We start from the raw sequence: 16,516 nt of genomic DNA on the forward strand, positions 1-16,516 counted from the left end.
GGTTCTTTTTGTCGGTTTTAATTATTATTTTATTTAGTCGCTGAGGAAAGTTTGCCGATCCTTCCCCAAAGTTAATCCCGCGGGAAAAAAAAAAAGCGAGGAGCGGTTCTACCTCGCCTCCCGGGCAGCCTCCCGCCTTCCTCAGCCCCCAGCAGCTCCGCGGGCATTGCCGAGACCGACCGCCCCCCCCGCCCCGGGCCCCCTCGGCGCAGGCCGGGCCCCGGCGGGCGGCCCCTCCGCGGCTTCCCCGGCTAACGGTCGGGTGGCGGGACCGGAGCCCCGCGGGTGGCTTTGCCCAGCAGTGCCGCAGCTCCCGGCTTCGGGTCTCTGTGGAAGTCGCCCACGGGAAGGGAGAGGAGCATCGCCGAGAGTTGGCCCCGCTCGCGAAACTTGGGTTGTGCGTTTCGTCTTCTTGTTAGGGAGCTCGGATCGCTAAGGGGAAAGCTAAACAAATAATTAAGAGCAGAGGCAACAGAAGTGATCCCCGAGGCACTGCGCCAGTAAATGAGAGCAAAAAGAATTTGGCTGTTTACACCGCTAGTGCTTTTCACTTGAGCAACATGTGGGATAGCTGTGACTGGAGGGAGTGATAAAAGTCAGTTGTGTTTCCTCAAGTGGGGCAAGGAAGCTGTAGTTAATTTTTACTTCTTGGTATCGTTACTCTAGTGGGGTTTGGCCTTTCGGTTAGTAGGTGTGAGTATAACCTGGGTCAGAAAGTTTTGGAGACGATGCACTAAAATAACACGACTTAACAGGTTCTGTCCCTGGAAGCTGGAGTGTTTTCTTGTTACTTCCGTTGTTCAGAAACAGACTGCGGAAAAGTCATGATTTATTTTACATTTTTGTCATTTGCAAATGGAGAAGGAAGTGTATTTATAAGATCAGTTTATATGCGAAGGCTTTGGCTGGGTAATCTGAGTTGTTGTATAAATAACTGTAGATCTATTTGGGCCCCATGCCTAATGGCACATGCTAGTTCTTGTATCCTTGGAGAGGATCTACATTTCATTCTGTAAGTATGTTAGTTATTAATACCTAACAGTGATCACTCTGATGCTAACCTTGTCTGGGAATCGGCAAGCCTTTCACTTTCCATGCTACCGAGGTTGTTTCTTCTGTAGTTACTGTGTGATGTGTTGTTTTGGAGGCTAAAGCTGGCTACCAATTATTTTTGTCATAATAAAGTATCTATAGAGTAAATGGCATTATACAAAATTTCGGTTATTAGATATAATGATTTTGGCTATTTCCCATGTGAAATGCTTTGAGAAGCACCTGAAAAGACATTTAGTTCTCTTTGAAGGTAGTATTCCTTATTATTCCTGATTGCTTGCTAATTAACAAACAGTAGAGTAACACCCTTTGGTCATTCTCAGACTATCCTGGATTTGACCGAGCAGCATGGAAGTGGAGATCTCTATCTAGTATTGCTTGCCTTGTATTCAGTCCAGTTGATCTCCCATATGCATTTTGTTTTAAATCTGGTGGGTTGTTTGCACGGTTGTGGGGGAAGGTCCCTTCTTCTCCTCATACCTAGGCGTCTGGCACATTCTTGCTATTTGACAGTGGTGATGTGCTTGTTCACATTGTGTAGTCTTTGTCTTTGCAGAAGAAAATAAATCACAAGTGAAGTGTATGCCACACCTCAAGCAGTAATGAGAACTTCCACTTTCATCTCAGCCTCCAGCACTAAGTGTTTATTATAAATTGTTAATACTGTTTGACGATCCAAGTGATAATTTCTTGCTAAAGTAATGGTAACTGTTCCAGTCAGCCTTAAGGGATGGAAGGCTGATTCAATTTTTTTTTTTTAATATTCTTTCTCCTTGTGGTTTATTTCTTGAAGATGTACATAATCTGTTGCAGACTATCCACAAATAAGATTCCTCTGATTAAATTCCAGGTGAGAGTTTTTAATACCTTGATAATAAGAGAGCAAGAATATTGCAAGTGTTTGAACTGAAGCTGTAGGGGTATATGACAGTGTTCAATGCTTTAGAAGATCAAGCAAGAGAGGACTGAAGTTGAGTAGCTAGAGCTACTGCAAGTTTAAAAAGAAATGGACTTTCTGCTGTTGGTGCCTCATCAGCATCTGCAGCATGGAGAACTGCTTCAGACTGACTTTTAATTAAGTCTTGCAACTCTTTTATGTCAATAGTTGCTTTTAAGTCATAGATATTCATGATAGCTGAAGTTGCAGAGAGGTTATTAAACATTTGTATTTAATAAAATATTAGAATACTAATATGACTTATTTTCAAGTAACTGATTTATTTTTCAGCTTTCTGGTTTTTATAGCTCATATTCCCGTATTGGTATGGCTAGTTCAAATGTACTTTTTTAGACTGGAATTGATAATTCCTTTGCAAATTTAAGATCTCCCACTGTTACGGAAAATTTTTAATTTTGTTCCACGTATGCTGCCTTTAGCATATTATTCCAACAGCTAGTTGCATATATCTATTTGCTCAAAAGAAACTATACACTGTTTCTAAGAGAAAAGGTGATAGTTATTAATTGCTTGAGATTAGAACCAGGTTTTGCTTTTAATCAGAGGCCTAGCTGATACCTGGTATTTCTATGTTTAATCCCTTGGAAAGATATAATAATTTGCAGTTCCCTAAACTCTATTTGAAATAAACTTGAAGCTTTAAAACCTTTTAAGGAAGGGAAAAAAATATGTGTGCATATCTAAAAGAATGTACCATTTCTGAAACATGGACTTTGAATGTTAATGGTAGCATTTGGTGAATCTGTAGCACCCATATTTTGTAAGTAGTTTGACTTTTAATTAATTACATGAGTTCCAGGGTGTGTTTTCCCCATTCTTTTTAGTCTAGTTGTTAGAAAATTATGTGAATGCTGGATCTCCAGAGCTGAAGGGATTCTCTTTGTTAATGTGAAATGATCCAAAGTCATGATGTATCTGACATTACTGTGTGAGCCTATGGCAGTCAGTGCCGTAGAGGATGACCGAGTTGATGGAGGAACAAGATGGGTGGAGGTCCATCTTGTAATGAAACAAACATTGTCTTCCTACAGGGAAAGGAAATAAACTAGGAAATATGAAGGGATTGTTCTTTTTAAATATATATATGCATTTAAAAATATTAAAGGTCAGATGAAAAGTTAAGCAGGAGTGCTAAAGAAGCGATTGTGCTGCAGTGCAGAAGCCTTCAAGTTGCACAGTTGATCAAGTATTTTTGCATTTTTAATTGGTTGCCTTGATTTGCACACCAATGGCCTGCTATAAATCATAAGTTGTGGGCTTGTCTGTTTCTTAACTTAGAAGAAAAGTCCGGTGGAATGGTTAGAGATGGTGGAGTTGGGCTTGTTCTCGTGTAAGTGGGACTTTGAGCATCTTCTCATGGCCAGCAGAGAATAGTTGAAACAGAGTTGATGTGCTCATTATTAAAGAATATTATTTCTTAATACAAATTATTCCTGTGATTAATAACAGTTCTATGATTAATAGTAACAGCTGTAATATGATCATTTGTCTTTTTCTTTCATGATTTTCTAGGCCTTGTCTCTGCAAGTCATAGTGCCTTTAAAATGAAGGACAGCTCCCAACCACAATAGCAGTGGAGAAAATGCAGTGTACTTTGTATGTTTTGAACATAATCTGAGTTTTGGTGGTGTCTGGTTTTTGAAGCCATTACATTGTTTTTCGCATTGCTTTTTCAGCAGCTGCATACATTACAGTATATTAATATTTAAATATATATCCCCAGCAATTACTGTTAATGATCATGCATCTGTTGTATAAGCAAGGTTTTGGTTTTGTTGTTTTTTGTTTGTTTGTTTTTTCTTTGGGAGGAGTAAATTGCATTTTTCCTTACGAGTTTAATTATATAATGGTATCAGAAATGACACATGGGGAGTCTGGCTTAGGGAGAAGCAAAACCCACTTCTCGAGTTCCCAGGCAGAACTCTTGCTACAAAACCATTTTTACTTATTTCTTGCTCTAGTTCTCTTTAGCTAATCTTGAATGCTATAGATGCAGCTAAGAAATAAAAGACAAACTTTCTATTCTTGCTTTGCCCCTGGATCACAAAATATGCTGAAAGTCTGTTTTCAGTAGTTCTCTAGTTGTTTTGTGGGGACTTAGTGAAAAGAATATCTCTTTGAGCTGTCCTTTGACACTGCCTGCCAAAAACAAAGATATGTTTGTCTCTGTTAAAAGGTTCACATGTGATGGGTGAAAGAGGGCTGGGAGGTGGTCTGCTGTAGCCAGCACCCAGTATGGTGTAAAATCTTTCTTTTTTTGGCATGTTGGTTGGGCAGGGATATGCATCATCTGTGAGAGGTGCATCTGAGGCTGTGAATTACACCTGCACCATCTCTGTTGGTCTCATTTCAGTGCTGTTGAACTAGCTGCTATTTAGAATCCAGTATCAATGAGCCTGACTGAGAAATCTGGCAAGAATGGCCCATTGATGAAGTTACCCAAGTCCCACAAATGAGATGTTCAAAAATCGCAATAAAAAAGCTCATTCCACAGATGCCAAGCATGTTTCTTGTATTTCATATAGTTTTTCACAAGACAGCATCTCTTGCTTTTTGTACTGTGAAATATACCACATGACGGGACAATTGTTGCTAAATAAAGCATGTGCTTACTCAGTCTTGAAATTTTACATTATTTGAGTTGTGACTTCCACCTTCATGTTCAATAGGGAAGGAAATGGATAATTTTTTTTCTGTGCTGTAGTTCTGGTAAGTGCAGGTAGGTGGTTGGTGGTGAAGACTTGATGTTAAACTGTAGAGTAGAACTGAAGCAGGATCCTCAGCTCCTTTAGGTTTATAATAGTTATTAAGTAAAAGAGAGGGGGAGACTTTTCCTCCCTGTCAGTGTAGATTGTGAATACTTTTTATGGTTTTAGGCTGACTAATACGTTGTTGTTAAATGAAAGGTAATGTTCCCTTCACTAATGAGTTTACAGATGTTGCTTAATGCTGACAACTGCTTAATACCGATATGCATAGGTAATGCATTTCCTTGACTTTCACAGAAGGCCTGGAAGTTACTCCTTTAATCTGGTATTTCCACTATGTAATAACAAACCTGTGGGGGAATATGTTTAGGTAACTTTCCATAGAGGAACTTTAAAATGACGCATGATACGGCCCGTCCTTGAGGGTTATTATACTGGCGTGTGACAGGGATACGAATTATAGGTAAGATAGCCAGCTGGCTTCAGAAGCTTTGAGTAACTTCATAAAGTTAAAGATACTGTGTGAGACAAACTGATTATTCTCCACCACCTCCATATTCCATCTTACTTGAAAGGCTAGGAGTACCTTTAAGACCCACAATCAGTGAAAAAGAGGACTGGAAACTTCAATATTGGTTCCCAGTTATTTTGCTGACTTCTATGACTTTAGTCAAATATTGCGGATCTAAATTTGCAAAGAATATACTATTATTTGCTATTACTCACTTGCAAGGTTAGCGATATCTAATGACTGATCTGTCTCACTTCTCGCTTTATCCAAGGCATATGCTGCTAATGCCGAGTTCAGTTGCAGGCACTACAAAATGCTTACTCATGTACCTGGTTGTTAAATTCAATGGATATTTTTCAAAATCAAGATTTTGCTTTATAATAAATGGGTTCTACTTAAAATAACTGGTTAGGGTGGAGACTCAGAGACTTATTTCTAACTGGCCAGTTTTGTTGTACAAATTGAATTGTAGTTTTGTTTGGTGAATACAGAAAACAATTCATTATATAATTCCAGGTAGAACTAAACTAAAACTTCCAGATTCTTTATTGCAATTTCTTTCTAAGCAAGCTGCTGAATGCAGTCTATTAGATAACAAGACTCCAGTCCTTTAAGTATTTGTCGCATTTATCAAGTTATGATAATGTTTGCGTATTTGCAGCACTGAAACGGGGTATTTACAGTTCAGCAAAATCAGGAAGTGTGGTCCTGAAGCAATATTCGTTCATCTGAATGTGAGAATTGTGTTTTTTCTAAGCTTTGTGGGTGCTTCTTAGCACTTCGTACTTTTGGCTTTTTAAAGGATGGACTGAGAAGGATGAATTTCAGTATTTCCACAGTAGGAACGCGATCGCTCTAAGTTCTTGGTTTCACCCTGGGATATCCCCACTTGGCAGTGGGCTCCTTGCAGCCTGTTAGGAGTCTTAGCTGGCAGGATAAGAAACTTCCTATAGCTTTCTGAATGCTTCCCAGCATGTCTGCATTTCGTCATGGCGCACTGCTTTTTTTAGCTGTGTAATATTTGAAACCACTAGCTCTTGTTGTTTGCTGATTCTGGAAATACCTTCAGTTAGTGTCATTTCATGACAGAGAACTGTCATGTTCATTTCCTAAGCATAAGGAGTCTTTGGCCAAGAAATGCTTTGTAGAGACTTTATTTCATGTCCAGCTAATCCCGTACCTCACCTTATCCTACTTCCTAGATATAACAGTTCTGAGAAGTGTCGTCTTAGATCTGCACCTATGACAGCTGGAACATAAACCAAATTCTAAATGTCCTGTCACCAGAATGGATAGGCTATGGGATATTTGCATTTCACTCATTAAGCAAGTGTTGCTCTGACTTCCTTAGACAATAAAAGAACAGGATTTCTACTGCTGCCTATTGGTCATTCTGCTAGAGAAAACTGGGGAAGAGGGAGGCATTTGAGAGTCTATACTTAAATGTTAGCATACTTAATTCTGCATAAATGTTACTTGGACCACATTCTGCCGTCAGCTATCTTGTGCAACTTCTAGAGACTAGTGAAAATGAAAGCAGAATTTGGCTTTTAATTTGACTTCTGATCCAAACATAATGAGTTTGGCCAGAGGAGTAGTGCTAACAGTGGCTTATCTCAAGGAATATTTAACATAAATATTGTAGGCACTTCCTTTAACAGGCAGTCTTGGTTTTAAAAATCTGAAAATTTCTGCTCTTTTCTTGCAGATGACTCTGATACTGGCCTTGGTTTGTGTGGATGGATCCTGGTGATCGCTTCACTTTTTTTCACTGTTATTACATTTCCTGTATCAATCTGGATGTGCATAAAGGTAAAATTGTTCACTGCTAAGTTGGATTAAAACTTTAAGCAATGCAGATGCTTCCTGGTGGTTATTATTGTTCTCTGTTTTATGTATTTGTTTTAAACACAAATTAATCTAACGCTATTCTTTCTTGAACTATAGCAGACCCCAATATTTCAGTGCATTAATCTTCAGTGCTATTACAGTATTTAGTCAAAACGGGTTTTGCATTGATATCTTTACTACATCTGCCCAGTTGTCATTAGTATATAAGCTAGTTTGGAAAACCAGAATAATTGCAAGAACACACAATTACTCTTGGAGGACTGATTTTAATTTATTTTTTCCTAAGGAGTTCTCTCCCTATATATATAGGTGTGTAAATATGAAGTACGTAAACCTAAATATGTAAGTATGTGCATATATGTGGCTGTGTGTGACAGATTCATAGAGACTGTGTCATCTGTGATCACTTCGAGGTTGATGTTTTCAGTTTCCAGACTGGAGGAAATAACTCCTACTTTGTTTTGGCTAATATACAGCATCAGAATTAGAGCTGGGAAAATCTCTGCTGGGTCACATCTACTGCACTTTGTTTTGTTGTTGCTAGGATATTCCTGATGGCTACTTCTAGTGCTTGGTCCTGCCCAGATGACGTGCTGTTGCTTCTGCTGTTGATAGATGGTGCCACAGTCTGAAGAATATTTCTTGTGGAATATTGTCCTGATTATTCTTTCTGCTGTTTGCTTTTTGACAATAAAGTTTAGGCTAAAATTCTCAAAAGCAGCCAGTATAGAAATGTATGTTACATCTGAGACTCCAGACTGTCTTAGACTACTGTATATATAGTCCATCACATGGTTTCGGGAAACCCTTGCATGACATCCAACTATTTATTGCAGATTATAAAGGAATACGAGAGAGCCATCATATTCAGACTTGGACGCATCTTAAAAGGAGGAGCAAAGGGACCAGGTATGTCCTGGAGAGCGTTCTTACTTGATATTTGTTCTAATTAAGTCTTCAGCAAAATAATAGCTGTCTAGAGGCATTGCATTAGACTGGCAAATGGATTTCTCAAGAATTTTGTAACTTCCAGTGAGAGGATGTGTTACTTTATATGGAGAAAATAGTAAACTAATTATCTGTGTGCGTTACCCAGATCTCCTTAGTTAATGCGTGGTCTTCAGGTAAAATCAAAAACACAGAATGTAAGGGGAGGAATAACGGCATCAAATGTGCTATTTTAAAAAAGAAGTTTAATATGTCAGTTAAAACCTGAATGGTCTGAAAGCCTCGATGTTCTTCAAAAGAAATAGAAGCAATTAAATTATTTGATAGTTTTGAAAAGTTTCCTGCGTATAGTAGAAATTCTGATGAGATCTGAAAGAATGTTATTTTCGGCTGTTGCTCCTGCTGCTCAGAGTGACAGAGAGGGGCAATAGCTTCTTCCTGCATTTTCATCGGGGTTTTGCAATACTTCCACATTGCTGTAAAGTTGAAGAATTACAGTAATCCACCAGAACAAAAGGAGGTTGATAGTTTCTACTTACCAGAAGTAGGCCTGACCAGTAACTATGTGTGACAGATTTTCAGAAGTAGCTGTTAAGAGTTCTGGTTTTTTTTCCAAATGTTAAAGAGTTCTAAACAAGTTAGACCTGAATAAATTGAAGTTTCTCAGCATACTTTTTTGAAAATCTTAGCCTGGTTTGAAGGCCACTAACGAACATGCTGCTGAGCTCGGTACAAAGAAGGCTATATAGCTACAGTGGTTGGGCTTAAGCTTATTTCAATAGCAAGTTTCATCTTTTTTTAATGACCCATTTTCACATCTTCTTGAATGGATTTTTTTGTACAGGTTTGTTTTTTGTCCTGCCCTGCACAGACAGCTTCATCAAAGTTGATATGAGGACCATCTCTTTTGATATTCCTCCCCAAGAGGTGAGTTTGCACCTGCCTTTGTATCTGCTGAAGTGTATGCAGAATTTTTTGCACTTTCTTTTTCCTTTCCCTCTCTCAGTATTGGGTAGCATGTAGTTTTAATATAGATTTCTTGTGCAGGTTCAATGTATTGTGAAGAATACATACATCCTTTAGTAATACCATTCTATAAGAGAAGATCCCTGAAAGAAAACAAATTATGCTGTCCTCTAAGGAACAAATAAGATAACTTAATACTGTCTAAGAGCTAGAATGGGAGGGGTTTGGAATGAAGACTGCTGGACTTCATGCAACATCTTTAATTGTTTCTGTGAAATCTGGAAGATTTCCAGAAGCAGCAGTGATCTTTCCTATGGCAGTTTAGTTTTGCATCTAGATGTAGAAAGTAGCTAAAATAATGGGATGAAATTATTATATACATCAAATGCTATTAATAGCAACTCTGGGTAATGGTCCACTCACGTGGTGTTTTGTGTACGTGTTGCTTCGATGTCCTGCTATGCACAGGAACATTACAAAGATGTAGTGCACCTAATGTCATCTGATGTCTTTCAGTTTGAAGGTCCTAAAGAACAGAAAAATTACTTTTATTTCTAGTCTGTTTTTCCATGGACATCTTAATTTTTTAGCAGAATCTCTCTACAGCATTAAGCTAGCTGAACTCTGTGATGCCAACTCAATGGATAACGAATGAAAAACAACTAGCCCTCTAAAAATAAGTTAGTGAACAATTGTACGTTGATGATTATAACTGTATCCCTCATGTCTCATGTATTTTGCAAGACAAAGATGCCTGATGCAACCTGTCTGGTACATCTGTTTCCTGTCATATTTGCTAGTCGGTTTATTGCTCATCATTAGTTGTAGATTTAGACAAATGGCAACTGTCATGGTACACTCTAAAGGGTAATTGGTAGAAACCTAATCACTGGCAGGCAAAATGTGCTTGCAGCTGCTGATGTGCCATTAGTGAAGCCATCAGTTCTACAGTTTTTCTTTTGGCTTGATTAAATTATGCTTATGGATTTAGGTTGGTTTGTTTTTAGTGGGTAACAGCAGAAATACATTTTTATTCGTACAACAGATTTCTGTGCATGCTAGTTATTCTTTGTCTATCTTATGCTATTATGAAAAGCCTGCTAAAATGGTAGTTTGGGGAAGGACGCGGCAGGTAAGTCTTGAGGGTCAGGTAACTCACATGTCCCTCTCTTGTTGAATAACATAATAGTAATTGTCTAACATGGAATTAGGACACCTCATCCCATGGTCGTGCAGCATATTTCAATCTCTTTTTAACTTTAAAATATAATTAATATTAATGCTTCTTTCTCTTCTAAACTTTCAGGAGCATCTGTCTTTATCTTTGCAAGTACATCTTTTGCTTAACATACAAGTGTTAAATTCAGTAAATCACCTGAATCTAGCTCTGAGAATGTTCACAAATTGGATTTCCTGTGCAACTTGTCAAGAAATCACCACATACTCTTTTAGTAGCACAAGGTGGCATTTCAATCACAAGTACCTCCAAGAAGGACAATGAACTGCCAGATAATAATAGAGATATTTCTAATTACATGTTGAAGTAAGGCTGACACCCATGCAGCTGGCCATTGGGATGGGCAAAACCAATTTTGTCAGTAGCTAGACATACTTCAGTGAAACCTTCCAGTCTTTTCTAAAATGTCTCATGGGTACAGCTCTCTGTTTCTCTAAGCTTCGTTATACACTGACACCCTTTTTTACGAAGTTTCTGCATTCCTGTAAAGTAACTTACACAGCCACTGCTGTGCTAGACTTTCTGGCATTGGCCATTCTTATGTTATAGAATAAGCAGTAACTGAGAACTGCCTTCAGCTACAGTCACACCTGCAGTATGGGAAAATCTCATTTATGATGTTTCTTTGACTCTGCAGCTGAAATACACTGCCTCTTCCCTAGCCTGCTTTTTTAAATAGGTTGCATGTTTTGCCCTTGTTTTGTGAACTGACATACCTGCAGAGTTATGTCTTGCTAAATCAATAGTTTTGTGACTGAAGTTAAATACAAGTGAAAATCTAATGTGTCCTAAATTTGCAATTATACTCATTATTAACCTTTTTTTCTCTGTACAGAAACATCAAATGAGCCTCTCATAAATGTTTCCAGTGTGTGCTCTTAACTAGAGTGCTTTAACTCATTTTGAATGTAGTGGTCCAATACTCCTATCTCTGCATTTAAACAAAATAACTTTGAGTGCTAACGTCTTGGAGCCTTTCCTGTTACCCTGGTCCTTCATCATGCATACCTCTTGCATTTCTGTGCGGTCAATCTGCCTCTTACACATCTGTTACTAGAAGCCTCACCAAAATACAGCAGCGGGACTTGCCTGGTTATGAGCAGACTTCGGCCTCTTCAGGGATCTGCTTGGTAGAGTAACATGGGATACAGTGAATTTGAAGAACTGAGTTAGAAATAACATTATGGCAAAGCTAACAATTTATTTTTCAATGGGAAGTGTTCTAATCCTGTATTTAGTCTTAGCTTCGCAGAGCTATACTGGAAGGTTTGTGCATCTGAACATAGACATGTTCACATGCAGCATATGTGTATAAGACCTTTTGTTTTCAAGATAGTTGCTTTATCCTGGGAAAAAACAGGAGTTTGTCGAGTAAAACAAATAGAGAATTATCATTATATTCAATAAATACATGCTTAATTATTATTTGCTTTCCCCATTGCTTTTTAGATCTTGACCAAGGACTCTGTGACAGTTAATGTAGATGGAGTGGTTTATTACAGAGTTCAGAATGCCACCCTTGCTGTAGCAAATATCACAAATGCTGACTCAGCCACCCGTCTTTTAGCACAGACTACTTTGAGGAATGTTCTGGGGACCAAAAACCTTTCTCAGATTCTCTCTGATCGTGAAGAAATTGCACACAGCATGCAGGTATGAGCAACTTTACCTGAGCAATCCATCAATCAGTTAAGCAGCAATCCCATAGATAACTTACAGGTCAGGATTTATTTTACTTTTGAAGTGATAAGCCAAGTTGTGATTTGGAGCTTTAGGTAAAACCCAATCAAGAGCTATTGGGATGCCATTCTGTATAATAAAAATGAGTGACTAAAGCAATAATGGACTGGTGGGGCTAGCAAGTGGGAATGAGGGATACAGGAGAGGAGGGCTTCCCTGGATCATTATGTCAATACTCCGCTGTTGAAGGAAGTTATGCTGAGGAATTCCTTCAATATATTAATCAAGCTCTGGGGGTTTTTGTTAGTTTACAACAGTTATGCTTTTATAATTATCAAATCATAATATAAAACCAAAAGCCCTTAAAGTCCAAGAATTGTAAGATAATTCATTTGGTTTGTTGGTCATTCTTCAAATTTGGACATTCGTTTGCAGCCAGGTAGATGGCTTAACTTAATTGTCCTGCCTTATATAGGCCACGCTTGATGAGGCAACAGATGATTGGGGCATTAAGGTAGAACGTGTGGAGATCAAGGATGTGAAATTACCTGTCCAGCTGCAAAGAGCAATGGCTGCAGAAGCAGAAGCTGCCCGGGAGGCGAGAGCTAAGGTAGTAACATCAACGTGTGGGTCTGGATTTATTTAATTTTTTTTCTTCATGAATAATTCAGTGTGGTGATGTAGAGGATGAAGATTCTCAGCCAGATTGTGTTGTAGCAAATAGGAGTGCAGGGCAGGATTTTTGTGGATTTGTGTCTGGGTACTTGCTCTATTTCATTGTGGTTCATGCAGGTGAGATTTCCTTCAAAAATGCAGAATCTCTATTTTTTTTCCACACTCCAAGAACAAATCATAAATGGAACAATTTTGAGGTTATTAGCTGGAGCCTGCAGTGAATTAGAAGCCAAACTTACTTCCAGACTTTTCCTGACTAGCCCTGATTTTAGGCAAGTCCTTTGTTTTCTGTCTGTTACTTCATATGAGAAATAAAATGGCTGTAATACTTAAGTTTTGTCACCCTTAAGCTGACCAGTGATCATTTTGGTCATGATGTCTTATTCCCTTCTGAGGTGGGAGAAGGTGATACTAAATATTGAAGTTTGGAGTAAAAATCCTCAGGGGCAGTCAGAGCTGTCCTTTTCTAGGACTAGGCAAGTTAGCTTTCTCCCTTAATGTTCTGTGCCCTGCAATTTGTCTCCTCTGGTGGTTTGTTAATGCCACCTGGAAGACTTATTTTGACCTCCATAGATGCAACTGTAGATTCTGTTTTTTAAAAAAAACAAACGAACAAAAAACCCTAGCTGTTCAAAAAAACCACTTTTTTGGTAGACTATGCTGATAGATGAGGGTTTCTGGTAGATAGTAGTGGTCTGTTGAGCTGCCTACCAGTAGAAAAATGGAACTTGTATTCTAAATACTAAAAATTTGTCTTGGCAAAGGGAGGTTTACTAGAGTTCATCTAAAGCCATGAAGATTAAATGTAATCTTAAGATGTTCATCTCTCACACACACACACGAGTGATTTTTATGCACATATATATGACTGATTTTCATATCTGCCACTTAATTACGAGTTTCATTAACTTTAACCTATCTTCAGGTTCTAATTATAAAATTTATTTTTTATTTTCATGGGAAATAAATGGTAAACTGAATTTCATTACGCTTCAGGGCTAGCAATTATTGAATGTGAAGTTGGTGGTGCACCTAGGAAAAGATCTTTAAGCCTACATTAGTGCTCCAAGTATTAATGTCTGCTTTTTTTTTTAAGCTTAATTATTTTGTGATTATTTTTTATTATTACTATTATTTATTCTGACGTTTAAAAGAATATTGTGCCTTCGCAGTAGAACTCTGTAGGGGAATATGCACTTGCCTGTGCTGATAGGCATGTAAATTGCCTCACCAATAACTTACCTGTTAAAACTGTGGCATCCTCCAATCCAGCCGTCCTTTACAAATATTCAGAAAATATTTATATTGTCCCAGTGCAGAAGGGCCCTGCTTGTAAAGAAGTGCATGACCACAAATCTGTCCCTACTGAGCTCATAATTAAAAAGAATGAGGGAATAAAAAGGTATTTCCCCAGTAAGAAACATGCCATTCACCTGTCAGGCCCTTGTAGAGACAAAAAAATACAGCTTTAAGTAAAAAGTATTTTCAGATAGGTGAGGGGAGTGCCTTCTGGTTTTGAAAGGCCGTGCTGAAAGAAGCACAAAAGTTTTTGAAAATAGCACAAATGCCCCCATTGCATTGCCAGCTTTTGTGATCTGGCATTCTGATACTGAATGGGAGAAAGACAGGCCTACAGGGTCTTGGAAGCAAACAGGAATAGATTACGTCTGAGCAAGAGAAAAGGCAGAACCGGTGAAAGAACATGGTAAGGGGAGGTCACTTGATCAAAGTGATGAGCAGTGTCTTTGGTTTATGAGTTACGGCTCAAGTCATCCTACAGATTTCTAGTTTATTACTGTGCCAGAATGAATTCAATTTCATTCATTTTGCCTCCCCAGGTAATTGCAGCTGAGGGTGAAATGAACGCTTCCAGGGCCCTGAAAGAGGCATCCATGGTTATTACGGAGTCCCCTGCTGCTCTTCAGCTTCGTTATTTGCAGACCTTGACCACCATTGCTGCGGAGAAGAACTCCACCATCGTCTTCCCATTGCCCATAAATATGCTGCAGGGCATCATAGGTGCAAATCGCTAGGTAGTGTGGGGGGAGAGAGTTCGGAGTGGGGTTGTTTTTGCTACAGCAAATGTTTGCTGAATTCCCTGTGTATTATAGCTTATGGCGGTGTTAACAAAGTGGATTTGCTGAGGAACCTCTTTTGTTATACTAAGTGTGTTATAAAACTTTATATGTAAATGTTTGTGAATATGGGCAATCAAAACATTTGAAATTGAAAACCTCTCAAAATGAGTACAAGTGGACTGTGATCTTAAAGAAGCATGTATTCATACTATCCTGGGTGGGACACCTTTAATCTGTAACCTCATGTTTTCAAATAGTATATAAAACCATTTGTGGTGAAGGTGAGATGATCCAACATTTGAAAAGAGAAGCATTCCTTTTAATAAATGGGTCTGTAGCCCTGCAAGGGAAGCAGCACAGCCCTAACTATATTCTCTTGGAGTATAGCTTTATGTGATGAAGTCATCGGATTACTGTCATGTGGATTGGAAAAGTAACAGAAATTGATAACAGGAGTGAGAATACTATACTGGGTACTTCTGAGAATCAGGCTCATGCTCTCTAAAACAGTCCCCCATTCATGAGAAACAGTTGTTAGTGGAACTTTCCATCTCTGTTCTGCCACACAGAAATGGCACAAACATGCCGTAGTTACGGATACAACATGCTTGCATTCACTGATGGGCTGTTCTGTTGTTAGGGTGGTGTGCCTGTGTAGATTATGCTTCTTCAAAGCACTGAAAAGTTGTTGGGTCTGCCTTTATCTGTCTCTCTTAAAAATTATTTTAAAAGCCAAAGTACTGAGTCCTGCATTTTATCCAGGTCTAAAACCTGCTTCTCTAGGAAGGAAGACCTCTGTAATTGGCGGGGGGTGGTGATGTTTAACAGAAGATGCTGTACTGTTTGTGTATCTGTTCTAACAAATCAGTGATTTACCTGTTGATGCTGCTTCTGAGCAGACCTGTTGTATTTGTTGTGACACAAAGGGCTTATACTTAATACCAAAAGCATATAATCTTCAGTTCGTGTAGTCTTGAGCTGTAAGCCTGTTAAACTGTGTTCATATTTTGTACCTGTTTAGTAGATGTAATTACAGATTAAAATGAGAATAATTAGAGTCTGGGGCTGGGGAGAGGCTCTTCAGGCTACCACCATTGCCGACTTTGGCATCCAGTCTTCAATTACTGGGAGGTGGCAATGAAAACGAAAAGCCAAGATCATTGATCTAAGTAAGTGCCCTTCTTACAGTGGCCAGCATAAAGTTCCTAACATGTTTTTAGTCACTTTTCTGGTACTATCAGTTCTGTATTCACAGGTATTTTAGTAAGGGTAAGGTCTGTCTACCTGTGCCTTGATACACTGTGCCTTTGTCACTGTAGGAGAAGATGCCCAAGTGCTCCTAGGGCTTGAGCTAATCATCAGCACTGTTTCCTTTCTGCCTGTTTGCTGTGAATGTTTTTTCATCCTCTGCATCATAAAAGCAATATACCCATCTGCATGCGTTTGTCAGTACTTCAGTTAATGTAAGCTGAGCTTGACTTTTTGGTGGGAGAGGGGTCAGAAATATGGTTAACAAAGCTATAATAATTAGCATTACTGTGCTCAGGCACTTGAAGTGGGAAATGGAGTAACTGCACAGCTTGAGGTTAATCCTTGGGGAAGATGAGTGAATCTGTAACTCCTCCTGCTGCTGCTGTAAATGGCCACCCCTGGGAATTCTTGTTGACACCAGGAGCACGCTTTTTGCTCTCATCCTGAATAAAAAACCCATGCTGTTTACCAACGAGTGACTTTCTGAAAGAGTAGGATACTGTTAATTTATCTTAAATGCTCATAATTCTGGTGAGGGGAAAGTAGAACAATCCCCAAACCCCAAAAGTCATTTCTGTAACCATTTAGTAGAAAGTGCAT

General features: G+C 38.8%; 1 protein-coding gene across 1 annotated transcript in view; it reads left to right on the plus strand.

Moving 5' to 3' along the window:
- STOM (stomatin) overlaps positions 1-16,415 on the plus strand; it is a 96,231-nt gene extending 79,816 nt beyond the window's left edge. The window contains exons 2-7 of the mRNA XM_010571090.1: positions 6,939-7,042; positions 7,918-7,990; positions 8,874-8,956; positions 11,682-11,885; positions 12,388-12,522; positions 14,426-16,415. Coding sequence (XP_010569392.1) covers positions 6,939-7,042; positions 7,918-7,990; positions 8,874-8,956; positions 11,682-11,885; positions 12,388-12,522; positions 14,426-14,620 — 794 coding nt within the window. The 3' untranslated portion in view covers positions 14,621-16,415. The remainder of the gene's footprint in view (positions 1-6,938; positions 7,043-7,917; positions 7,991-8,873; positions 8,957-11,681; positions 11,886-12,387; positions 12,523-14,425) is intronic.
- The last annotated feature ends 101 nt before the right edge of the window (positions 16,416-16,516 follow it).

This window comes from Haliaeetus leucocephalus, unplaced genomic scaffold (genome assembly GCF_000737465.1).
Source record: "Haliaeetus leucocephalus isolate CR32 unplaced genomic scaffold, Haliaeetus_leucocephalus-4.0 Scaffold306, whole genome shotgun sequence".
In the NCBI taxonomy this organism is placed as follows: Eukaryota; Metazoa; Chordata; class Aves; order Accipitriformes; family Accipitridae; genus Haliaeetus; species Haliaeetus leucocephalus.